This window comes from Aquila chrysaetos, chromosome 11, assembly GCF_900496995.4.
Source record: "Aquila chrysaetos chrysaetos chromosome 11, bAquChr1.4, whole genome shotgun sequence".
In the NCBI taxonomy this organism is placed as follows: domain Eukaryota; kingdom Metazoa; phylum Chordata; class Aves; order Accipitriformes; family Accipitridae; genus Aquila; species Aquila chrysaetos.
This window is the reverse complement of record NC_044014.1, coordinates 12,934,208-12,961,507: the sequence shown is the minus strand read 5'-3', so window position 1 is coordinate 12,961,507 and position 27,300 is coordinate 12,934,208. Positions and strand designations below refer to the sequence as shown.

Sequence of the window (27,300 nt, the reverse complement as noted above, 5' to 3'; positions counted from 1 at the left end):
ATTGTAATTATACTGGGATTTGCCCAGGATGTGAAGACTGCACACTCCTCCAACAAGCAAACTCGTCATTCCTGGACTTGACATGTGATACCACAGCCTTGGTTGTTGACAATGCCTGAACCCCAGATCTTTGACTATTTATGGACTTATATAAATTCTTATGCCGGGGTACAGAAAAGGCTAGAGAACTGAACCAGGAGCCAGTTATAAGAGGCAGAACAATCTGATGGTTGCATGCCAACCTGAAAAGCAGAGAAAGAGTTTTCTTTCTTTTTCTCAGCAACATGCATCCACTGTCATCTGGCAAGTTCTCAGAAACCTCCTATGCTTCATTTTCTTCACATGAAAAACCTGATTAATCAGTAATGCAAATAATTTAAACTTTCCTTCATCAGTGTTGGTAAAAGGGTAGTCAAAAAACATATTTTAAAGGAACCTTTAACAGAGAGTGTGTATGGGGAAGGATAACCATGGGCAGGGAATGGAGCTGGAGTTCCAGGGAGCTGCTTAGAGCTCTACCATTGCCTGTTTGGAAACCAGAAAAACGGCTTCACTTTATAAAGCACTTTGACTGAGGACTGAGAAAGTTACCTTCATATTGGCATCTTGCTTCTAGAACAATATTTTCAGAAGTGCACTACCACCACCCTCTCCCACCTCTACTGAACACCCCCTTTTTTTTGAAGTCATCAACTTGCTACTGTTTTAATGTTGCTAGTGATCCCAGTCAGAGGCGGAGAGCTAAAATGAGCAACAAAAACAAGGGCCTTCCTTTAGAGACATAATCTGTTTAATAAATATGACTGTAAAAGCAATAAACAATAGCAATTATACATTACACTACATTGTATTTAACGAAAGGGAAAAAGAAGATGAAAAAGTACATCAAAAAAAGTAATTTTAAAATTAGAAATAGTTCCAACACTATAAGAAAACTTTTTGATTGGCTTACTATAAAAATAAGTTGGCTAATGTTGGACTTCAGTGGGGAGTATTATACAGTTGCTGCCAAAACTTTCCCATCTTTCTTAAAGCTGTAGTTGCAAAGACAATAGCAAAGCCATACAAACTGCTGTGTTTCTACCTGTCTTCAGACAAACTACATAAAAGAGGCAGAGGACTCTGTACTGTGATGATCTTTTAACTACTATGGGTCTAATGTTCTTACACTTGGTATCACTTTTTCTCTTTGCCAGCAAGTAGGTTGATTTGGGCTCATGCCCAATTTATGACAGAGAAATTCAAACCCACCACCACCACCAAACCCCCACCCTGGGACTCTGGGCAACACCAACAACGCTGCTTTCTCCTGTTTTTGACTCAGGTTGCCATGCACAATGTCTACCAAACAAAACCCACTCATGTCAGGAATCAGGGTGCCTCCTAAGCGGGCTACACTGATTATGAACTGGCCTCTATTTGCCTTCATCTAACATAGTTAATTAAGTGTACATTGGTTACTGTCTTTCTCTCTTTGCACTTCAAACCAAAATCCTGGTGCTAGGTTTACCTGAGTTGGGTTGGAAATCAACAGCTGTAACGACCACGGGTTAGGCTTCAGCCAGATATCCAGTGTCTTGGGAGGACTTGTTCGAGGTATGTTAAGCCTGCTTTCTTTCTCTTCCCTTGCATAGTCTACGTGAACACATCCTGCAGCCTCATTTCTAGTTGCAATGTAAGATACAAGCTTATGTTATTGGTAGGACATCAAATCTTGTACAATAGTGGTCCTGTGGTGCTGGGGCTCAAAATGCATGGCAACAACCTCAGGCCAAATCCTCTTTTACTCTCCTTCCTCGGCCCAGAGTGGCAGGAGTCTGCAGATCTGCAACCAAGCAGGGTTGCCAAGAAGGCCATAGGAAACTGTTCATAGACCTTTCCCTGCTCCCCATTCTATGAACAAGGTGTCTTTCAAAAAATTGACAGGCCTTAGGGTGACTCCCAAAAGGCAGAGATCTCCTGGGACTTCCCCAGAAAAATCCAAACATCAGCACTAAATGCAGCTGAGGGTGTTAGTAGGGCTTTCTCTTAGCCAAAATTGAAGGTGTAAGGCTGATACAAAGTACAGTGTAGGTTCATGCTGGCAATAACCTCCTGCAACTGCAGTGTGGACAGGCCTCCCTGCCTGTAATGCATTCTAATTCTGTTCCATTCAAGGTTAGGAGGCAAAAAGTTATCTTTCAATGGTGCTATCAGTGGGATGCCTTGGTGTGAGTCGGCTAAAAAAGCTGTTTAAGAAAGAGCCTGGCCTTGTTGGGATCACCTACACTCGCACTCGGCCTCCTCACAGCCGTGGGGCACAGGCAGCAGCTGCAGCTAGAGGAACGAAGGGCAGAGTCCAAACAAAGACATAAACCAGACTGACCAAGAATATTTTCAGTGCCTTTAAACTCCAGTGTGATTTTCTGTGTGTCCTATGAAAGTCTGCTGGGGCGGCTAGCCCTCCCGCATCCCAAAGTGCTAAAAGAGCAGTTAAATCTAAAGCCAAGAACCCTAAATGACCCTCCCACCCCCCCAACCCTTCTCCCCCCACATCCCAGCCCACCCCTCTCCCTAAAGAAGAGACCCCCATGCATATTCTTGGCCTATATCATTATGAATTTTCTACAAATTAGAGACAGATCAGAAAAAAGAGAGTGGAGGGCTGAGGGGAAGGGCCGCAGGAGTCAATAGTGGTACCAAGTTCCTCTCCCCCCACCCCCCACTAAAATTGAACACCTGTACAATGCAGTTCCACTATGGTCTCAGTATAATGTCCACATGCACAGGCTTAAAGCTAAAAACCCTTTGTCATCTGAAGAATTAAAAAGTCCAAATGCAGTGAGCTCTCCTCTTTTTTTAGATATAGATATATATCGGTGTCCTCAATTCAACCATTTACATAGGTAGGGATTTCTTTTGTGCTCTGGGGCTCAGCAGCTGTGGAAATACTTCCTGTGGCAAAGAAAGAACAAAATAAAAGAGTCAGTAAATAACAAATGCATTTAGCCAAGGAAGATGTTTGAAGGTATCACCTTGCTGGCCTTTGGGATTCGACTGTTCCAGACTGACAGGTTCTTCCCAGAAATGTTTTCTTGTCATTCAAAACACTGAAGGTGATGTCCTGTTCTTTTGCTAATGAAGATGATTCACCCGTGTTGAACAGAAGAGGGAGAGGCCAGAGCAGAGGGGTCGAGGGAAGGAGGGGTTGAGGTCCTCAGAGGAAATGTGTAACTCATTTGCAATGATAAGGTTTTGGAGATTTCATAAATAACTTTAAGCTTTGCATTTGCAAAAGAAGAGCCTAAACCACTCACATCCAAAAAATATGTTTTTTCACTGCCAGAGTGGAGGGAAAATTAAATGATCCAGGGACATTCATTCAGATTCCTCCAAGGAAGGATCCCTGAATGTTAGTCAAAGGGGTTGAAAAAACCTAGGTTCTGAACAAGCATACAAAAGAGAAACACCCAATTACAGTCTTGCTTTGTTTTCCCAAAAGAAAGAAAACTCATTAAAAAAGAAATTGCTGATTTCCAGAAACAGATGAGGTGGTTGTATAGGAGAGTGAAAAGCCTTTGCACTTTCTATTCTGTTCACACCTAGGTCCAGACCTTTTCATTTTGTCAATGAGCTCTGATGCAGTTTCCTCATTCATCTTACTGACAGGATGGAAAAACACTCTTAGGAAGTTTGTTGGACTGATTCCTTTTGATAGAGAATTGAGTCTATGTATGCCACACATTTACCTTTTGTGCTCGCTAGTGCAGTTACAGGTGCAAACCAAGGAGTTATAAAAGGCGAATTTCTGGTTCAATACCATGTCTGGTAGCACAGCTGAGAAACACAAGAAATGCTGGCTATTGTAGAAAGCCAGAAATGTCATAGTTGCACCAAATGAAAACCTACACCAAAATTGGCTTTCGACTGCTCTTATCCTAGAGTCTTCAAGGGATTAGTTTCCATCACCAGCAAGAGCAGTTTTGAAGATACCTTGAATACAGCTAGCAGGTGACTGACTCCTGCCACTTCAGTCTGAGTGACCTGTGAAAACATGTGTTTCCCTAACCCTGGAACAGCATGAACCATGGTCATTACATTCTTTTAGAAAGGGGGAGCTCAAAGCCCATCTAAGTCTAGAAAGAGAGTTCCTGTCCTGAAATTGGGTGTTTCTCCCTTAGCATCTTATATCAATTTTGACTTGGAGGCTTCTGAGGGAAAAAGAAAGAAAAACAAATGAAAAAAAGAATTGTTAAAGTTTAGGACCCACCGCTCCGGGTCTTGGCTTGAAACCTCTTGGTGATCCACAAGCCTTTTGGAAGTCCTCTGTCCAGACTACCTTGGTTGCATTTCCTTTCCTTGGGTTCTGGACTGTGGCCTGGGGTTGCTCTGTATGGGGAACACCACATGGGAAGGTTGGTCCCCTCACGCCATCCTGTGTTCTGCTAAGCAGGGATGTCCAGGTCTGCTGATGAACAGCTGCTTAAAAGCTTTCAATAGCTACCAGATCTCTCCTTGGTGAACAGGTGAGGAGAGATCAGTATTGATTGCAGCAGGGCTTCCAGCTTAGACCTCAGTTTCATCAAGAGACTTTCTTCTTTTTCCTCCCAGGTTGTTTCACAGGCCACAATCTTAGCACATCACATTCCATCCTTTAATTGCCCTTCCCCTTGCTCCCACTCTGCAGTAGCTATGACACCAAGACTGCATTAGCAAACACTCCCGTACAATTTAGAGACATCCTCAGGTAGGGTCTAAAGTTTGGTTAAGCTGATGAAATTGCGCAAATAAGGGATCTCAGTTACGACTATGCCTCACTCCTGTCTGAATCAGAACAGCTATAAACTTTAATTCCTCTAAAATAGGTCCATGTCCTTATTTACAGGGGTCCTGTACAGTACCTCTGGTCTGGGCCTGCAGAATTGTCACCTCACAAATGAAGTTGAGCAATGCCCGAGCTATGCTAGCTTTAGCAGAACATGTCCCCAGGCTGAAACCTCCCTGCTCCATCCCAACACTTTTACTATAGTCAGGGTATAAGAAAACATATAAGCATGAGCAAATGTGTGACTGATCCCAGTATGCCCTCTTCAAGTCTATTCACTTTAGGTCCTACGAAAGCCTGCTTTGCAAATTCGCAACCACAGAGGCCTGCGGGAGAAATCAGCCTGAAGGCAAACCCAGCTGTGCAATGCTGAGATCCCAGGTTTTGCTCGATTTCCCTGGGAATCAGCCAGGCTAGAACTGCTGCTGGCAACAACGTCTGGCACAGCACGAAGGCCACAGCAGTCAAAACATCAATGAATATTTAGCTTTTAGATCTGACTTACCGAATCACCTGCTCACCTCCATGTTCCAGGTGAGGGTGGCCAAAGTTCTCCTGGATATGCCTCAGGTGTGGGGTTTAACCCCGCAACTACATCAGCCCCAGCAAAATAAATTAAATTGCCTTATAGCGCAAGTTAAGTGCTGGCAGGATTTTTGAGAAGGGGAGGGGATCTACATAGAGCAACTAGGAGAAAGAAAAAGCCTAAAGTTGTTCCCCTCCTTTTCATCACATGGCAGTGAGAGAGAGGGGAGAGTTAGCAAGGTTTCCTGTAGCAAAACTAATGCTGCAGCAGAAGAGGATGGGAGGAGGAGTGTGCAGGAATATGGGAAGGGGGGAGGCTGAGAAAAGGGTTAGCCAATTATAAGTCAGAGTCTGACCAGCTGCGGGATGCTGCAAGTTATTTACCTATGGGTTGGACTTCCACCTTCTCATCTACTAGTTGCTCAGGGCTCATCAGCTCACTTTGAGGGACATTAGGTATGCTTTCCCTCTGACTGACTGGACTGACCATCTCTTGATCTTTTTCATTCTGCATCTGTGCATATATATTAAGGCCAGGAATCTTCCTAAAACATTAACAGAAACCATCATTGTGGGGTACTCTGGCAGATGATGTAGCATCAGCTTTTACAAACCAAGAAACAAATCACTGCAAAAAAAGAAAACCCAGCAAAACCAAACCCAAACACCTCAGTGAAAGGCGACAATGGGGAGAAGGAAATGGCTCAGGGAGGGTCATACCTTTTGAACTTGTAGATTACAAACACGGCTAGTCCCACAAAAACGACAGAGAGGAGCATCAGCATAGCTGAACCACTGTGACTGGGAGTGAGGTCCACCAGGGGAGCTGCAAGAGAGGGAGAGAAGGTTAGAGCTGCCCCCAGGCCTCATCTGTCCACATGTCTCCAGGGCTTCTCTCTCTTTCTAATTCAGCTGGGAAGAAACCTGAGTTCAGACCACTTGTGTTTCTCAACCTACCCCTCGATGTGAAGCCCCGTAGCTTTCTCCTTAGAGACCTCTTCTTTCTGGCCTATTAGAGTACTGCCTGAAACATACTCTCTCATATTGCAATTACCTAAGGTAGTTGCAAATGAAGTCACTTGGGTACCAAAACTAGGATTTTCTGGATGATCCTGGAGCTACCCATGGGCTAACTTGTCATGTTGACTTTCTATTTTGCTTAGAGCTAGTTTGGGTAGCTCCCAATGCACAGTGAATAATGAGCAACTGGGTCCTCACATTTACTGAAGGAACAATGCTCACCATTGTTCCCTTCCTCCCCAACCAGAAGTCCTGTCCCTTTCACAGACACTGCCTCAGCATCCATGCCTTACCATGGCAAGCTCTTCTCACACCTCTGACATTTTCAGTTTCTTCCTTTATCCCCTTCCTACTGTTCTGAACATATTCTACCCTCTTTCCTCTGGTGCCCTGTTCTCTCTCCCACAACTTTTCCATGCCAGAGAGTGCACAGGTTCAAGAAAAAACAAAACTAAAATCCCATATCAAACAAAAAGTCCCTCTGTGCTTCTTCTCAGTTTTGCTCACCACCTCTTCATAGCCCCTTGCAAAAGAAGGCCACACAAACAGCCAGAAGCGTGGTTTTCCCAGAAATACAAAGTAAATTGTATTACAGACAGTTTCCATCACTCATACACACACACAAAGACATCTAGCATTCAAAAAGGGATACACATAGGTCCAGCAGTCTCAGCTGTTCATGCAGACACTAGCAAAACATACTATAGACAGACATGCAGCTGTAGCTGTGCCGTTACACAGAGCTAATGCACACAGCCGAAACATCCTCACTGACAGTCTCTATCTGGCGTTACACATGAACGAGGTAGTAGTAGGTAGTAGGTAGTACCTTCCTCTGCAAAGCAATGGAAGTTAACTTGAACTGCTGCCATACACATCCTCTTTCTCTTGCCCCTCTTCACACGTACTGAACAGACCCATCCTAAACCAGAGCCAGAAGACACAAGAAAACATGCACACACAAGCAAATACTTACTCAGGCACACACATCACACGCACACATGTTTTCAGCTGTTCACACTCAGCCTGATAAAGCCAACATTTACAAAGAGAAGTGAAAAATCTTCTCCTTCCCATATCAAGCAGGCTATCCTCAGGAAGGGGAGGCACCAGGGTGAAATGATCCATTGTTATGAATACCTCACACATCTCCACTCTGCCCCCTTTGCCTCTGTATTTCGTGGGTTTCTGCAGTTCTGTGGGATGACAAAGTGGCTCTCTGACCAATTCAGGCTCAGCATCACTCAATGTTCTTGTTATGATGCTGTGCTGAGAGTCTGGTAATAAACAGCTATTTAACTGCTTTGTGAGGAATATTGGCATATTTCACTCTGCCTTAGAGTTGAGGTTGTTGTCTGTTGGGTTGGGGACATTGGTCTGGGGTTTTTTTTCATGAGAAGAAGGAACGAACATGATGAATGGATTGCAATCTGTTGTCCATAATCGCCATAAATTAATTCTTCCTCCAGTGTGGCCTGAACAAAAAAGACGGAGGCGTGAAATGTGCTGAGGCCAATGCCTGTCATTCTTCTGTGTTCCAGGGAATGCACATGCTCACTTACAACACACACACACACAGAGGCTCATTTCTACAGGTTCTGCTTGAATAACCACACCAAGCTAGTTTAGATACCTGCACTTTTTTCCCCTGCAGCTCCTCTGCTGCAGAAATTACTGCTGTGCATGACCAGGCACACACACAGGGAGGAATGTACATGTCCACTGAGGTATGGGAACATAAATGTAAGCGTATGTATACATATGTGTGCACTTACAAAAACACATGCTGAGCTTTGTGGTTCAGTCAACTACAGCCCATAGCTGCCCGGAGTCCAACACAGAGTCACAGTGAAAAAGTTGGGAAAGAAGGGATACCATAGACCAAAGCAGCACCTCTGGGCCATATGCATCCCCTTGGATTGTGTTTTCTAGGGAGTGCTGCCAGTGCTGGCTTGTGTTCCAGGTTTCCCTGCTTTATTATTTATTTTTTTTGGCTTTCGAAAGGACAATTCTTCTTCTTCCTTGACAGCCAAAACAATAGTTTTCAGCAGAGAAGTAAATCTCTCTTTTGGCATTTTGTAAAATTCTAAACTAATCCCAGGTTTTGATGTTATGAAATTGGGCCTTTTATTTAGACAGGGAACTGAGTCATGACCTCTGCAGCTTGATAAGGAGCCATATTCCCTTGAAGACCCCACAGTGGCTGCTCTCTGGGCTTTTTAATATCTAGTTTGGCAGTCCAGGCTCATTTTGCATTCTTAGTGAATCATACTTCTGCAAGAGACAAAATCCTGTAGTGTTCCTATAGGACTTTGTGGAGCCAGTTACAGCAATCACTCACATCTCACCAGCAGCTTTGTAGAGAAGTACAAAAAAGCCTACCTTGCAGGACAAATGAGTATTTGCATCTATAATGGACAAGAAGTACTCATTCCTGGTGTTTGTGTAAATACAAATAAAAACGTGTATTTTCGGCGAGCACGAAGATCATGTATTTACACAGCATGTCTGAGCCAAGCACCCTCTGCTCGAGCCTGAGCTAGCAAGAAACAGGCCAGCACATGCTCAGAGGCCAGACTGTTATGCAGCATGGCAGTATGCCACACTGATAGACCCTGCCTTTTCGTTCATTCAGGGCAGCAGACACGGTTTAGTAGCCCAGAAAAGTGCTACAGTACCTACACTATCTGGCTTCGGGACTGGAGCTACCCAGCTTTTAGCCAGTTCTGAGCATGGATGGAGCAGCTGGGGACCCTGTGCACTCCCTCATGCAGAGATGCCCAGAATTCCTCTCCAAGAAGCTGCAGGAGGCTCCTACATACAGCACAAAACTGGGATCCAGATTAATCTTGTATTAAAGGCAGGGCTGGATATGTCATTTTCAGTATCATCTGTTTCCACTACATGAAATCAGGAATGTCCCTTCAGCAGCAAGAGATAAAGATGAGCCTTTCCCAGGAATATCTAATGTGATTCTTTCTAACTATAATTTTTTAGAAAAGGCCTATGGTATATTCAGGGCCAGAGCAGTCATGTCTAAATGTTCATTTGGGATTTGATCTTGACTTTAATGAACACTGACCAAAATGGAAAACAGCCATGTACATTGGCAGAGTAAATGCCCAGAAACAAGAATCAAAAATGATGAGCAATTGCAGGTAACTCATGTTTGAAGCTCACATTAAGATGCTTTCAGATGTATTTCTTTTAAGAGATGGGCACTAAGCATTCATTTTCTGAAAGTACCTATATTATCACCGGTCACTGTTGAAAATTCAGGCCAAGGATTGATTCTCTGGTAACAACTATTATGTAAAATGTATATGAATTTAAAACTTAAATGTAAAGTCACACAATTCTTCTGTGTCATATGTCTGTTGCATTTCTTTTTACAATCTACAGGAGAAAAAAAATCAAACAAACTGACTTCTCAAGCTGTTGTGTTTTTTTTTCTTTAGAGATTACTCAGCTGCACTGTATCTCTGCTTTTTTACACTTTTGGTTCTAACGTGTAGAAGTAAGCAGCTGATCATCTGTTCCACAGCTAGTGGAAAGCAGAAACATGCAGCAAATATTCCCAGGGCAGATATTATAGCCAATTCTGCTTAGGAAAAATGAAATATTGCAAACACCAAGGCTTTCTCCTGGGGGGATTTAAATGCAGTCACATTACACCCCTTCTTAACAGTCTCTTTTTCCTTCCTTTTATGGACAAGGCAGCACATGGACTGACACCAGCTTGGGCAGGCCTGTTCACACCATAAAAAGCTTTTTGGAGAGCAGCTTGCTGGTACAAGTGAACTGAGGCTTTTAGTTTGTTAGTTAGCAAAAGAAGCTGATACCAACTGACCAGAATTATCAGCAACTCCTGGAGAAAAGGAATTCCTGAGAAACCTGAGCACAGATTTGTTTGTCCCACCTCTTGTAATAGTTAAATAGGACCTGTGCTGTGAAATGAGGGTTTAGCATACAGAATAGACAGAGACGCATGTAATTAAATATCAGGACTTTGGAGATGGCTCACTTAGAGAGAGGATTAGTTAAAGTCCAAACTGCCTAATCTTATGTTTGTGCATATGTAAATTGATTCTAGTCTTTCAGACTGCTGAACAACTTCTGAACTGTGCTTAGTTCCTTTGAATGTTCATTCACTCTAGAATATCTGAATATATCCAAGGCTAGCTGGTAACCTTTGCACCGTGTGATCCAGGCTGAATATGCCACGATGCTGCTCAGCTGTTGAATATTTCAGAGAAAGCCAAGAAGTACACATTTCTGCTGCTACTTTTACTGCATTTCCAACAACAACAGCAAATTCTTGCACAAAAGTAAACAAAAGGATTAGCTGTAAATGCAAAAGCCACTATATCTTTTTAGCATGATAAAGAAAGGGGAGGTGGAGCAGGCATTTTAACGTCTGCCCATACACCGACTTGTTATTGTGACATAAAAATAATAAATGTTTAAAATACAGCTGTTAGCACACTGCTACCATCAAGGAATATATTACTTGCTGTGCTACAGAGCAGCAGGGAGGGTGTACACAGAAAGAGGATACTGACCTGCTGTTAAATGGGCAGCATGGACAATGATTCGAACCCCTGGCTTCAACTCAAAATGGACCAGGTTTTGGTTCAGTTTCTGGATCAGTGTTTCTGAAATCTGGAAAAAAGGAGAAAATAAGAAACACATTTGTTTCTTGATCATTGGTTTAGATTGCCAATAGGTGGGTAGGAAATGGAGCCACACACAAAGCAAAGATTTTGCAGAGGCACCAGACTTTCCAAGCACAATTTCCTATCACCTTACAAAGAGGCAGTTTGTGAAAGCTTAACACATCTGCCAGTACTATGTCCAGAGTGGTTTGTGTACAGTTAGCAATGACCGATAGCAACAAGTTGCCCTGTCACACCTCTGCAGGAGCAGTCCAGCAGCAAAGGACAATTGAGCCCCAAAGGAACGTTACACTCACGTGTGTAAGTGTCTGCAGGACCAGCCAGCAACAGTACATCAGTGAACTCCATTTACTATTCAAGCAGAGAAGCATTTCAATTGCTAACACTCATTTGCTCATTACAAATAACTTTTTGCTAGCTGAGTGGCCAGCTCCATGATCTTAGAGCATGTTTATAACGTGATATACTTGAATCGAAATGAATAGTTTAAGTCCTTATCCCAGCTTGTACTTCAATTTCAAGTCCTAAAACCAAATTTCATTTCATCCAGCTCTGAGTTTCAAGCCAGCTACTCCCTAATCCTTAAGTATGTACCAGAACCAGCTCAAATCTGAAAGTGTTTACTGACTACAGAGTGTGGCTTAAACAAATTGAATGTTCCATCTATTCTTCTGGGTTACACAGAGAGAGACCATACTCTTATATGCTCTCTTTCATGGGAGACATTCCACAGAGCTTTTAGATCACTAGATTATCTTGCCACAACTCTGATGACAACAACGGAGCTCTAGCAGAAATGAAGCAAGCTATTCCTCCTTAAAGGACACAACAGAAAAGATGAGCATTTGTTTAGATAAGACCCCATGAAATCTCTATTTCTACAGTGAAGAAGCCAAGCTTTGGTCCAATCTGTTGGTAAACATTCCTTTTTTTAAGTCAGTTTGTCACAATATGCACAGAGCCACTTTCTCCATATCACTGTTAATTATATCCAAGAAGTTTCAGGCAAGTTGCCATTAAAAGCAAAAAATCCAAATAGATTAATCAAGGAATGGAAGCCTATAGACATGGTGTTGATAGTTTGTTGTGTGCCTTTTGCGTGTTCATTTGCTAGATGTTTCATGTATTTCACATTTTCTTACAACAGTGAGCAATTTTCCAATTGAACATAGCCACTGTTCTGCATGCTGGTTTATTAGGGAGAGGTGGTTGGAAAACTGCAAAAAAACACCCCCACCCCATAACCCTTAATATGCAGTTGCCGAGAACGGTGTGTTTTTATGGCCATACCAAGATCAAGAGGAACCATATTCTAGTGCTCACCATTTAATTTAATTTGTTTTAAATAAATCCTTATTTCTTCTTGAAGATTAATGAAAAACTGTCAGAAAAAAGAACATTCCAATAATTTTTACACCATCTTTTTCATGTTCTTCATTTTTGTCTGGTTGAGTTATTTCAGTAAATGCTACCCAGATATGATTAGATGTTCTTCAGCTATCATTCATCACGGTATGAGATTTATCTGCCTCTTTCATTTTTTTTAACATTCTTAATGGTTCTTTCAATACTCTTGGCTTATACACTTCATTTCTGGCTGCTGATCACTTGAATAGGTGCCTTTGATCCAATATCAATTTGGCAATAACTCTTACAGGCATATTATTTATATTTTTTAATATAACTCTTTAAAGTTTACAATTTTTTCATGGGTGCCAGAATGAGCAGTAAATATATTTCTTTCAATAGTAAGGAAAAATACCACCTGCTTACAAAGAGCCATCTGCTGAGCTCAGAGCACCAGGGATGGTGACACAAAGATGTGCAGTACATGAAGAAAGCTTGGGAAGCAAATTATATCCCTCTTTAAGAATTTGAGCATATTAATAACCAAGATTGACGACTATAGTGCTTCATCTCTAAAACTGGAGCAACAGATGCAGATCGATATGCTGTAAACCAGGTACATTAATGGGAATAACAGGAAAAATATCATCCTGGCCATTTCCAGTCCCAAACATGACCTAACAACTCTCCTCCATACCCCTGTGGGAATTACCTTTCTTTGCGCTCTGAGATTCTGATGCTGCTGGGGCAGCTGAGCCTATGAAAAAAAGCAACCACAAGACAGTAAATGGAAGAAAAGAGCCAACCACATTGTGTCATTCCTCTTCAACACATTGTGACAGCTGCACAAAATGGTCAGGGAGACAGTAGAGGTAAAAACCATACATGATGCCTTCTACACCAAAAGAGGCTTAATGTGATATATGACTGAGAATGCAGCTAGCAAATCATGCTGTCTAGTATTGGAGAATGGTTTCATCAAGGATTTGGGCAAGAAATGGAAGAACAGAAGAACCTTGAGAAAGTCAGCCTGAGAAGGGATCAGAGACTTTGCTGGGCACCAGTGACACGAAGGAACACTGAGATCTGATCTGGCCTGCCTGAGGACTCTTGCGGTGCAGAGTGAAGAGGGAAAAACAACAGCACCAGCAGGGACATTAAAGCTGAGAGCTGTCGTGGCAGCCTCCTAGGAGGCAAGCTGAGCGTGTGAGAGAAAGCTCAACCAATATTCTTGTCTGGCAAGCCGATGAAAAGGAATAATAGGAAGGGGAGAGGCAGTAAGAGTGAAGTAGTAAGAAAAAGGATGAAAGGCAGAGAGAAACAGTCACAACTGAAGTTTATTATTACTGTATTGCATTGCTACCTGATCATGAATGAGGACCTCATTGTACTACATCCTGTACAAATGGAACTCAGAATAAAATGATTTCTGCTTGAAACTACCAGTATCTCAGCAGAAGCTTGAAATAGCCGTCACTGTTCCAGGACTATATGTAAAGTGTCAAAACAGGCAGCAACTGCTCATGCTGCTCATAGCATACAGCACATTTCCTTGGCTCAATTAATTATATGCTCTCCTAGTGGCTTTCTGGGTGCAGCTTTTTTTGCCTGGGTCTTTATGGAATCTGAACAAGTCAAAAAATGAATGACAGCCTGAGACCTTCAAAAGCGCCAGAAGTTCTTGTGACAATCAGACATCTGCCTTCCTCAGGGAGCTCTGGAGATTCCTGACACACACTTCTGAGGGAAGCACAGATGTATTCAGATATGTTTTTAAAACGTTTGCTTGCTTAGTACAATGTTTTCACTTCTCTTTATGTGGAAAGTCAGATTCTCTTCGAAATACACATATAGACAGTAGAGAAAGAGGGATAAAAATGCATTCCTGTACTTCTAAAAATTATCTGAAATAAAAACCACACACAATGGTTTACAAATATCAGTATTTGAGGTCAACGAGCAGGTTACATACAGCTAAAGGGCTAAATTCACATTGGGATTGGACACTGCTCTCCAAAATTGGACCTGACAATGTTTCTCGTCCTCACATGGTCCCACGAGGATCTGTGAACTGCAGATCACTCAGGACACTCACTTTGAGATTGGAGAAGCGTCTCTTCCGCCTTTCTTATTCTATCAAGTCTATTCCTAGCTCAGTGGATCACAGGTTATCAGACTTTAACCTAGGAGTGGTTCTGACTCACATAATTTGTTTACAACATTACTAAAGTGTCTTTGCAGTAAATCTCCACACAAAGGCTGATCTTAGTCACCGAGGTAATGAAAAGGTTTCAATGGGAAACATTTTGGGTCTTGTGCATCCCTTTATTTCTGCATTCAAAGTGGTACCATGGATGCATTTTTGTTTAAAAGCAGTTAAGGAAAAATCAAAGTACATTGCCCTGTTTGAAAAAGAGCCATGCAACTCCAATTGAACAGATAGACCTTCAGCTGGGGAACAGGTTGGCCTCAGGCCTATGCCTGTTCCTCTCTCATTTCTGGAGATGCAATAAACTCAGCTGAAGACAAAACTTCTTAGAATAGCAACCTCCTAATTTATAGTCTTCAAGAGTCTCCCTTGTGAAAATAATTAGCTTTCAGAATTAGTTTTGGTCCTTAACTGAGCCTCATTGACTTTATCTGCTTCATTTGCAGAATTAAGCATGATGTGCAAAAATAATTCAGTAATAGAAACCATTCTTCATGTATCATTTTTCATCAAAGGACACATAATGAATAATAATAACAGACAATTTGTGAAGGAAAAAAAGATATTCCAATTTAAAAATGGAACAAAACAAAAATTAATTTGGCTTCTCTTAGCATTTTGTCAGAATTAGGACTGTGAAAGAACCATGTGCACCAAGAAACAGAATTATCACTCAGAAGGGCATTTTCCCATACCTTTATTGAATTTTGAAACCTCTGGTGTAAATTGGTTTAGGCTAATTGAATGTGATTCAACTATGCCAGTACGTACTAGCTAAGAATCTAGATAATTTTATAGATACTTTGTAAGGATCTCAACTAATGAGTGCTACACTTCTATTCAATTCATTGAGTAAATCAATAAACAACTAAGGAAAGAATTATGCACATTGATTGGTAGGAAGCAACTTGAACCAGCATTACAAACGTGAATCAGGAGTCAAGGCAAATGTAGATTACTTTAAACTGTGCCACTCGCCATGCACAACCTTGGTTACTTCACATGAGGCATCTAAAGCTTGCTTGCCTTAGCACTGAAAAGAGCATAATCACTGACTTACAGGGTCCAGCAGGATTTTCTCGAGATCTTTTAATGAAAGATGCTAAATTCAAGCTGCCATTAGTATCCAGAGATACTGTGAGAGCACAAGGTGGAGGACTTTCCTGTGGTTACTGTGGGACAAGAACTGACCAGCAGATATGAACCCAGAGAGAACCTGGACATAAAAGCCATGATGCGCTTTAGATGAACAAAGGTGACCAGAAGGAGTCTTGAGAATCAAGGGCTGCTCTGTACACTGAGCAAAAGATGAGAAGGCGAGAGGGCTGATAGTCACATGGCAGGAGTTAACTCAAAGACATTAAGACAAGGTATGTACACAGCCTCTTCTACAGCACACAAGCAGCTGATCAAGAAAAGCTGGCTAAGGAAAAAAGCCCTTGGTACAAGGTCTTCTGGTTCATATTATTCCATTCTCTCCCCACCTGCCTTTACTTCTCAAATAGTGACCCAAGCTTCGCTAAGCACCCAGTGGAAGACTTGGTCTGCATACAAAGGTACAGATGTTAAAAAAAATCTCTCCTAGTAAACACTAAGATGATTTACCCCTTTTTCTGGAACTTAATATCCAGGACTGACTGGCACCATTTTCTGTAAGATTTGAAGGTGTTCACTATCATGGTCTTGTTGCTAAAATATTTTGTTGACAGGCACAGGTGAAATACATCAGAGGAAAGAAAAGTAGTGAAAGTAAATATGCTGAAACACTAAAGCCTAAGAGGGTGGGTGAAAAAAAATATTAAAACAGATAGAAACTCCATCAGCTACAAAGAAGCAGAACTAAAACTAAATCTGCTTTAAGGAAAGAATCCTAAGACATATACACATACAGGCTTCCTGAATGCCACTCTCCATAGTGTTAAATTCGCCAGAGGTATTTCATCTCCTCAGTTCATCACTGCCCATTTGATATTCAGTCATTCATGTCATTTCCCATCTCTTTGGCTGGATACAGATACTGGCCACAGTTGCAACATGCTGAGCACAGTTGGCTACCAGCCAGCTAGTGTTGCCATTTGCCAAAGACTCCATCATGCTTGCTACATTGCTGATAGCTCTTTTCAGAGAAAAGATTAATGGCCTCATATGTCATTAACTAGTTGCTCCTATACCTATTTTGCATTCTGCTTTTATGGCTCTTTTGAATAGGCCAGATAAAAGCATGCAAATGGAAAACTAAAGGGAAACCCATGAAAACACTGAAAACTTTACTTGATACGAAAACCTTACTTTAAATTCTCATGTATATTCTGCTTACATCTCATTTGATTAACAGGAGACATATTTGCTATGTTTGACAAAAAGGCTCCACTAGCAAACAACGTGGAGAGAAGATAATTTGTGAAATGCATAAATAAAAAGATAACCCTTCAGAATCTTCCTATAGAGTCAAACTCTACACTGAAATAAATTGAGTAATCATATCTGTGTATTTGTACCACTGCCCTCTACTGAATTTTAAGTAGAATATCCTCCTACCGCAAATTCATTCTGAATTGGATTAGTGCTAAAAATTACTCAAAAATTACTTGAAATGCTACTAATTAGAGGGTTGCCCTTCACTGAAGAGAAAGAATTTGGTGCTTTTGAAGCGGCAGAGCTGAATTCTGTAATCATCACATTCACCGAGCCCGTCCATAAAGATGGTGTAACAACTGCATGCCAACCCAAGTGGCCAATGGCAATTCTGGGTGGCTGTTTTTGCAAGATTTGGGATATTTTAGTGGTGTTGCAGTGACAACAATGCAAATTAAACAGCAGTGTTTTACAACTGCCAATTATTTCTACATTTTTAAGCAGGTTGGTAGTCTGTCCTCAGTTACTGTGAAAATAAACAGGGGAACCAAGTGACCCAATTTAAAAAAAAAAAAAAAAAAAGCAAAGCACAACATTCTGGTCATAAATACAAGATTTTTTGAATACGCAAAATATTTTGGGATTCTGCACGATGAAAAGGCTTTTGATTTTTATGAAGCTGTGAAAAATAAGTTTACAATGACTACAGAAAGTGGAGTGGATCAAGCAGTCTGAGGTCCTCAGAAATTCTGTATTTATGTATTAGGTGGAATTGTCCCATGCTGCACATTGAGAAAACTTCCCCAACCTCATATGTAGTGGTTTTTTTCAGCTGTCGAGCAGTGAAACTTTTTAAAAGGTACTTTAGTCTCCAATGGGAAATATCAGGAATGCAGAGTTCACATTTCTAAATGTAATCTGCAAACAGATATGACAATGATTGGTACTGTGTGTACACAAAAAAAATTATTTGGGGCACTTGAATGACAGTGGTACGTCAGCTCAAGGAGAAAACAACATCTACCATCTAACCACATTCTCAAAAAGAGCATGAGACACAAATGTGCCACCCTAATGGAAAACTGCATAGAAAGGTATTTTTATCAAGTGTGATGCAGCGCCTAGGACAACTTCCACAGTCCCACTATTACTCTACCAAACAATCCATGGCTTACTGTGTTTAGACTCATAAAATATGAGTGGCACAGAGTAGTATTATAGACTTTGACAAATGGGAAACTAAGACCTAGATTTTCAAGGGACCATGGACATGTAGCTGCCTCTGAAGCCAATGAGAATTTTGTACTTAGGGACCACAGAGCGGCTGGACAGAGAGACTCAAAGGTGTGCTTAAAAAGCCAAATGACTATCTACCAGATAAAACCAGACCAGCTTAATCTGCCTCAGTGGGCAACAGCAAGAAAGTAAGACCCCCACGGTCATTAGATATGCATCAGATTTACTGGTAAATGTGGAAGTCCATGAAACCACATTTACCCGTCATTGTTACCCATGGCAGAATAATGGTCTAGCTCAGGTGATGAAATACAGCTCAGTTAAGCAAGCTGCCCCAAAACCTCACAGTGCTCTGTGATAAACATGGCCTGCAGCAACTTCAGGAGTTTCATGTGGGGAGATGTAGTTTGAATTCCCTCTTCAGCTACTGTTTCTATCACTTTTCCCTGCCTCCCACTCCATCAGCTGTCCTTAGCCTTGCTTGTCCTAGCTAACAAAAGCTAGCATGCACCACCCACGTGATTTACATAGCTTCTCCCTTTCAAACCGAGGTCGGATGAGCAGAACATCAGGACCACAGAGTGTCCCTGTCTCTGTTCTGGTACCTGGCATGTGAATATGGTAGATTCAGGGCTGTATCACCACATCCATGTCATATGACCGCAAGTATACATGCCGACTTTAGGAGGCTCTAATAGGAGGGGAAGAGAAGAAAGGGGCTATAGCACACTTCACTCTCCTGGTAAATCTGTGCCTACAGCGTGCGTGGTGGGTTCTGTGCCCTTCTGTGGTATTTCACTCAGTTTCATCAACTTTTGATTTTGAGAATGAGTTAGGATATCCCTCCCTTGGGTACTGAAACAAGGGCTTTTGCAGAATAAAAACATTAATTTCTGTAACTCCTTTCCACCTGATCTACTCTGACTGCAAGTTTTCCAGGGACAGAAACTATTTTCACTGTGTCTCTGGACAGGCTTACCATGAGTCTCAGGTTTGGAGAGTAGCTTCCATGTGTGATATTACACCATGAAAAAAGGAACCTATATAATTAAGTGCTTCCTTAAGAAACCTTATTCCATTGCAGTGTTTGTGAAAACTATTTCCATTTTGTTTCTGTACACTCTGAAGTTTCTCTTCCAAATTAGAAAAATCATCCAGAACTATAACTCCCTTGGGTGTGCACCTGCAAACACACAAATTCACACACATGCTTTTGAATAGCTTGTTGCTTGCTCATGAACACAAAATAGATTTCTGTTCCTACCAGAAAAGAAGACTATACAAGGTACCTAAGAAGCAACTTAAGCTGTCATCAGCAAAACCATCTGCTCCCAGTACTCATCCCAGTGACTTCAGGTACAGGGAGAAGCTGTTGAATGGCCTCTGAAACACTTTGGGAAAGGGATAGTGAAGGATCACAGGCCAAATGGATGACAAAACAGGAAGAGTATCAGAATATGCTTCAGAGCTGAGGGCAGAGACACCTTTTGGGGCCCTCCTTGGGCAGTTCCCACTGAAAACAATGCCATTTTCTACTGGAGTAACTAGGAAGGGGAATGCAGTACCTGCAGGCTAGTAAGAAAAATATTCTGATCATCCTGATGAGAGCAGGGGAGATACTTCTCCACAGGAAACAGCTGGCTGCAAATGGCAAATAGTTTCTCTCTCTTCAAAGGTTACCATTTGGACCCTGCAGGATGCCAGAGAAGTTGCTGGAGTCCCACTGAAAATGACATTTCTTCTTGTCCATAAAATGGTCATGAGTGCGCTGTCAGGGCTTCCTTTCTCCACAGCCACAGAGACTCCGTTTTAACGGGGGGGGGGAAGAAAGGGACAAAGAGAGGGAGTAACTGGCAAAATACAATAAGCTGCTGAGTGCCAGAGGGGAGCTGGGTCAGATGTAAATTTGAAAGTTTATGGACTGGCTTCTTTGCCAATTTGTGATGGAGGAAAGGAGAAGGGGGATGAAGGAGAAAAGTGAGGAAAGGTTTTGCAGAGCAGTAAATGTCCATCTTTTTTGTTTATTACATGGGTGGTGAAAATTGCCGAGGAAAATAATTTGTCAAGAAAAGATGATGGCTAAGGATGCTGAGCAAGGGAAAGCTTAAGAATATGGGTGACCTGGTGGTTTGAGGCCCACAGCTAAGTTAACAAGGCTTTAGACCACTGCAAGAGGCAGTTGCAACAGCCACTAACAGGTCAGGCAGATGAAAAGGCTGTTAGAAAACAAGAATACAAGAAGGGAAAGATACTGTTGATATATGTGATGATGGGAAGACTTCACTCATTCACAAATTGAGGGACAAATCCAAAGAGAAATGCTAAAACCCTTGAGCCATCCAGTGAGTAGCAGGCATCCCATAATGCTGAGGATTTCACCATAGCACTGAGGCTGATATTTGTGAGCTGATGACACCCTCTACCCCAATGGTCATATAGCCCATACCAACATGAGGTATGTCTGCTTGATCCACAGACATACTATATGGAGAGGCAGAGGTACAGCAGTGCTTCACTCAGGGCTAGTTATCTTTGCTCCTGGAATCTGAGGTAATAAGCTAAGAGATATTTCAGGATTTTTGCCCAGCACAGTGTTTTATCTTTTAGTCACAGTATGCTAGGCCCACCTGGTGGGCAGGACCTTTTGGGTCTGCAGGGAGATATAGTTCTCCAGTTGTCATAACCTGCTTCAGCCTTGCACAGAGAAAACAACCTATAGTGGCTGAACCCCACTGCCAGCATCATGAAGAGGGCAGGCAGATAATCCAACCCCATCCCTGTGCCTTAAAGTAACAAAGTTCTGATCTGCCCAGGTCTACCACTCAGCTCTGTCCTCCAGTGCTTTCTAGACTCTTGACAGCCTCATAAACTTTGCCTTATGAGGCTACTCCAGTTCATGTTGGCAGGAATCATCCCCTAAATCCTTCCTGCTTTCTTCCTACTTCCATGAAACAGAACAGAACTTCTAAGGGATTTACGACAATTTAACATTACTGAGGGAACCCAAATGGGAGTCTCCACTCCTAAATACAGCTCCAAAGCCTGTTTCCAGTGTTTGGGAGAAAAAAAGAAAAAAAAAAAACCAACACCAAAAAAACCCAACAAAAAAACCCAAAGAGTATGTAGCATGTACCACAGTCGTCGTTTAGACCCCAGTGAATCAGATGCATTTGTACCACAATTATTTGTTCTAACCTGTCTTGGAAATCCCATATATATACACACAAATGCATAAACATACACTTTTCCAAGTAATGGACACAATACCTGCTCTAGGTCTGCTGCTGTTCTTTTATTTTCTCCTGTGGCATCTTGATATGGTAAAATGAAGAGTTCAGCAGATGTGGGCAGACCGGGGAGCACTGCGACCAGAATATGCTTGCTTGAAATACCTGTTGCCTGACACATAGACAAATAATGCACAGATAAACAGTGGGGATGGCACTGAATGCTGAGAGCTTCTTGGCTAAGGCATCACAGTACCTCTACAAACGATGTAGGGTGTATCTGGTACAACAGGGAGAATCTTGTTAAAATCCACTGCAGGTAAAAAGTCAGGGATTAATAATTTCCTGATCTAAGCTATTTTACCATGTTCTCCAGTAAAATATGCAGGGTCCTAAGGCAACAGTGATAATCAGACATGCTAAAAGGAGCTCCTAAATAATAGTTGCATAAGGTATGATTTGCTTTGTCTAAATTTAGCTATTTTAAAGTTATCTGACTATCCCAAGTTAATCCCTGAGGTTCTTCATTTAGTCAATGGTAAGAAGCTGCATGTTAAAGGGCAAGGTATGTGGGCAGAATTGCACTCTAGAGGTGTGATTAGCCAAAATATCTTAAAAGCCTTGTGGAAACTCAGGGAGAGAGAAGATGATGAATCAAGTTTGAATCCCAAAAGCCAAACAAATTCTTATAGTTCACATCCTGGGTCAATTCCACAAGTTAATGAGGACCTTTTTTTTTTTTTTTCCCTTCAGGTGTTAAAGATTGTATTAGTCTGCAAATTTTTTTTTTTTTTGTCTTGTTGGCTGAAAATCTTAAGCAACCAGTTAAAACTCAAATCTCCCTTCAACAAAGTTAGCCAAAATTCAGAAGAAAGTACCCCACAGACATCACTACCAGGGTCATCTCTGGTCATGGGTTTCAGCTGCTGTTACCATGACATTACACAATCAGATTGCGGAGTTATTCTCCAGAAAAGGAGCTAGTTTTACCTGCAGGAAGTTTTGTGAGCCAAAAGAAGGAGAACCATAGTTTGCTGAATCTTCTTCCATTGCCTCTTTGTCTTGTGAATTATCCAGCAAATGCATTTAAATCTCAAGGTTTTGATTTAAACCTTAAGTTTCAAAGTGCTGAATTTAGTAGGTCACTTTTAAAGGAAAAACAAAAATGCCCTCAGATATAAGGACAGACCACTGCAGCTGGATGCAACACAGAGATTCCCCTGCAGTCAGGACTTGCAACCCTCTCAGCCATTAACTGGACCTAAAACTCATGAATCCTTCTCCCTAGTAGTTCAGGAGCAAAGACTTTGAGCAGCTGCTCATTGAAGGAAATGACGGATGGAGGACAAGGAGTCAGTGAAACTGATTACAAATCACCATTACCTGAGCTAATTCTGTGGCTATCCCATGCATGACTGCTGACAGTCCAGGGAATGCCCTGTGGAGCTATGAAAAGGGAACCCTTCCCCTCCACTGAACACCAAGGAAAAGCATGTGGTTTTGTTGCTGTTTTTTTTTTTAAAGTCGATTTAGAGAAAAACCTATAACAATATAAAGGTCTCATATATTCTTTCCAAGTATTCTGTGATACTTGCATTACTTGTGCTTGCTTAACAGGTTGTTCTAAGATGTCAAGAAAAAGACACAGTATTACCAGTTAATGGAAAGTCTTCATTTTCAGAGGCTGGGAATGATTTTTTTTGTCTGGAAGCTTTTGGCTGATCGACTCAGTTCATTCTTGTCTTCTTCATCAAAAGTGGGAGACAGGACTCAGAAAATCAATGATGTGAGCAAATAATTATGTTCATAATACAAAATAGGATACTTTGTGATAATATGAAATTATCCTTACTTAGAGAGAAGATCAGATTTTAGTAGAGAACTATAATTTCTTATGCAGAATTTTTATCCAAGTCTATGGTACTCTGTAATAAGAATGTAATACTTTAATAAAAGTTCATAAAAATTCTATAGCACAGCTATAATTTCCTATTGAATTATTTAGTTATTCAACTCATTTTTACACAGTTTACTTAATTGCTGTAGAAATCTATTGGTTTTATCTTTAATTTTTACAGGAATTTCTCACAAAGGATTGTTTAAGGTGAATTATTTAGCTATATAAAGAGGGATAATTAGCTATCAATTTTTTTTTTTTTTTTTACTCAAACAACAAAAAGACTCTTTGTGTTTTCACTGCTCTGCTTTTGGAATGTAGCCTTGGTACTGTAGTTTTATAATCCTTCTTTTTATGGCTTGATTTTGTTTTATTGAGTTGTTTATATTCTGAAAATTCATCCTGAAGATAAATGGATCCTTGAATACTTGATACAGTAAGTCAGAAGAACAAGCTCCAGAAAAATGTACTTTTTTTTTTTCTTTCCTCCTCTCCTCCTGTCTTTTGAGGAAATTGAAGAAAAAAATCTCAGAAACGATCCAGACAAGTTTGTGTGCACCTAATTAGTGCACAGTGTCTTTCAAGGCTTTTTGCACACATGATGCCACGAATGAACGTATAAGCTTGCTAATAACATTTACAAACCTTGAATCCTTTCAAAATCTGAGTATCTTTACTTAAAAAAAAAAAGCAGAAACCCTGTTTCAAACAGTTCCTTTCACTATTTTCCCTTGAGCTGCAAAATCCCAGCTGTCTCTTCTAACTTTTCTTAGCCTCTCAGTTTGAAATCCAAATCTTCAGCCACACAAGAATATTTTTATGACATTCTGTTCCACAGTTAAAGAAGGAACTTCAGAGCTTCTCCATAGTGTTGACGGGAAAAATAGCATCCAGTCCTGACCCGTGATCCTCACGCTATGTCAAAGACAAAGCACTTACTGTGGTGCTCTTTTTCTCTAGTAAAAATTCTTTTCTTTTTGGTGTCCTAAGTTTCCTACACCATATTTGTAATTCCATTAGAATAGCACTACGTTACACTGCTGTATAAGAATAGCAGTAAAAGAAGTAAGAATTGCTATGCAGTAATAAAGACATTTGTACGGCTATAGGCAGGTGTAAGTAATGTTTTCTATATGGCCTTTATTCAGAAATATTCCGCATAATCCACTGTAATTAAAAAGAATAAACTGAAGGCTGACTCCGAGCACCAGACTGTCATAGGATAGGGTAATTTCACTTGTCTAAAATTTAGGAATCTGGCCTCAAACACTAGTCTAGTCTCCTTTTATAGTTGGTAGAAACAGAGAGACACCTTGAGAGAATAGCTGATCCAGTCCTAATGTAGGCACAAAGCAGAAATTAGAACCATTGTAACGCAGGTTATGTACATTGCTTACCTCCACCAGGGCTCTCTTGACTACTCTGCTGATGTCCCTTCTCCACTCTGGGATATCTGGATTGTAGTCATCCAGGTTCGGAGAGAATGATAACCGCAGGGACTGAAATTGCTCTGCAGATACAATGACATGGTGGTGAGTAAAGACTGTGAAATGCCTTAGTGCCAAATGAGTGGGCAGAACCTAGTGAAACCTGCTGCAGCTCATGTTTTGCTTAATCAATCTGCAGGTGATGCACAGACTGTCAGAGAATCCAGCAGTGTGTCTGAGAGATTCACTGGGAGATTTGGAGAATCTGAGAGATTCACTGCTTGAGTGTCACAGAACTGAAAAAGGTGATCAGTCCTTACTTCAGTGGATGAACAGCACTGGAAAGGGAGCTGTGTGGGGAATGTAAATGAAATGCTGCCTTCATCTTGACTTCTGAAGCAGGCAAGCCCTCTGAAAGAAGCTGTGGTTGTACTCTCATAGATGTGCCCCAAACACTTGAAATCTTAACTGGAAGGGGACAGGGATAAAGGTGGGGAGAGGACTGGCCTTGAAAAATGTATCTCTGTTGCACATTGATCACTATGACCATGTGCTTAGTATAAACATCTAAAACTGCGATTCCCAGTGGTTCATTCTTAGCCTCCACCTACACTATATGATATTTGTGTGCCCTAACTGCTTCTGAGGCCTGAGTACAATATCAGATCAGTACAGATTTCTGTACAGAACTGCAGCACACAGCATTGACTTATCTTTCAAGCTAAGCAGCTTTTGCATGAGTTAAGAGGCCTCTACTGGCCAAGAAGGGGGAAAACCAGCTCGCAAAATGACCTAACATTTTGACAATCATGTAGGATGACCAAACAGTGATAGAGCAGATGCAGAGGGCTCTGGGAAGGAGATCAATGCTCTGTAATCATCTCAGTCCTGACTAATGTCAGTCAGTGGCCTTCAGAGATGCTTTGCTGAACTGATAACATGGGAACCGAGCTTATAATCTCACTAAAAGCATCCTGGAATAAAGACCTCATGTTACTGCCAGCTAACCTGGCTTTCTAGGTCATGACTATGGAGAATCATATGTGAAATGAAGGGGGAAGAGCTCACCATACACAGCAATAGTCTTCGTGTCCTGAAGAATGGTATTTCCTGCTGAGACCTGAACGGTGATGGTGTTCATCCCTTCCACAGAAAATGTGAATGTGATGCTCCCTTCCAATGTGATCAGTGGCTGCAAATATATCAGAAAAGGAAAAATGAAGTTAATTCGGCTGGAAAGGAAAAGCAAAAATGAGTTTGGCTCTCTAGCCTACTGGGATGGTTTGGGGTGTCAGTTCCAGCTTGGAAACTTAAGACTTAGAAGGGGTCCTGTGGCATGGAAGCCAATTTTCTGGAGAGGACCCAGGGATCCAGATGGGGATGTCCTTCTGAAGCTCTAAGTAAGGTACCTATAACTTCCAAAGGAGCTAAATTTTAAGATCCAGTATTTCCTTCCCACTTAGCATACTGGCTGTTCTGGATTCCATGTTAAAGTGTCCATTTTTGCTGCACTCCCCAGAGAGGCACAGATCCTAATACAAGGGCCTGCAAAACTCATTGCTCAGGTGCCACACTCCTTTCACAGACCTAGCTGTCAGAGATTTGTTTAAGGTGACTCAAGGAGGTTGTGACAGAACCAGGGGGCAAATTAAGATTTCTCAATTGTTCTCCCTTGTTAACCTTAGACATAGAGATACTGGTTTTGGAAAGTGATGGTGTTTAGAAAGGACACAGATTCCCTCAGCTTGCTTTGTTATGCAGCCAGTTTATCAATGAGTTGTGCCTCCTTTCAGTGGTCTGTGCCCTAACTTCTGGTTTTGCTTATTAATGAACTCTGGGTGAGATCTTCAAAGCACCAACTATTAAGTCAAACTCTGTTGCCATTGTAGTCTGTAGTAAAATTCTCACTTCAATGAGAACAGAGTTAGACCAACCCTGATCACTTATGAGCTTAGCAGATCAGAGGGAAGGGTAAAAGGTGACAATCATAGCCTGTAAGTACCTCTAGGGGGAGATAATTTCTGATAGTACAGAGAGTTCTTTAATCTACACACAAAGGCATAACAAGATCCAACAGCTTGAAACCAAAGCTAGATAAATTCAGACTACAAACATAGTGCATGTGTTCAATGCTCAGGATAATTAGCTGTGGGGAAATAGTTGAGGGAGAGGGTAAGAAAGAGAAGCAGTGAATTCTCCATCATCTGAGGGAAATTATTAACGCAAAACAACAATAACAAAAAGTCAGGTTCTGCCTTAATCACAAGGAGTTAAATAAAGCAGAAGGTACTGATGAAACCCTCCAACCTGCATTACACAGAAGATAATCATGTGTAGTTGAAGATCCCTCTTGGCTCTTCAAAATCCATGAGAATCTCTCCCCTCAGAAACTAATTAGGGTCCCTGGGTACTTCAGCCACAAAGATATGTAAAATAACAGTTATAATGCCTGTCCAGATTTACCAACACTGCAAGCATAGAGGCAACAGAATGTAGTGCATGCTGTCCTCATATCTGAGCAGAGCCCAGAGGCAGGGAGATGTGTTGGGAACCATCTTATCCACTGGTAGCACATGA

General features: G+C 41.5%; 1 protein-coding gene across 1 annotated transcript in view; it reads right to left on the bottom strand.

Annotated features, from left to right (window-relative positions):
- Positions 1–2,545: 2,545 nt before the first annotated feature.
- SORCS1 (sortilin related VPS10 domain containing receptor 1) overlaps positions 2,546–27,300 on the bottom strand; it is a 310,322-nt gene continuing 285,567 nt past the window's right edge. The window contains 8 exon segments of the mRNA XM_030030553.1: positions 2,546–2,934; positions 4,250–4,368; positions 5,714–5,874; positions 6,050–6,155; positions 10,912–11,011; positions 21,440–21,571; positions 24,694–24,806; positions 25,792–25,915. Coding sequence (XP_029886413.1) covers positions 2,878–2,934; positions 4,250–4,368; positions 5,714–5,874; positions 6,050–6,155; positions 10,912–11,011; positions 21,440–21,571; positions 24,694–24,806; positions 25,792–25,915 — 912 coding nt within the window. The 3' untranslated portion in view covers positions 2,546–2,877.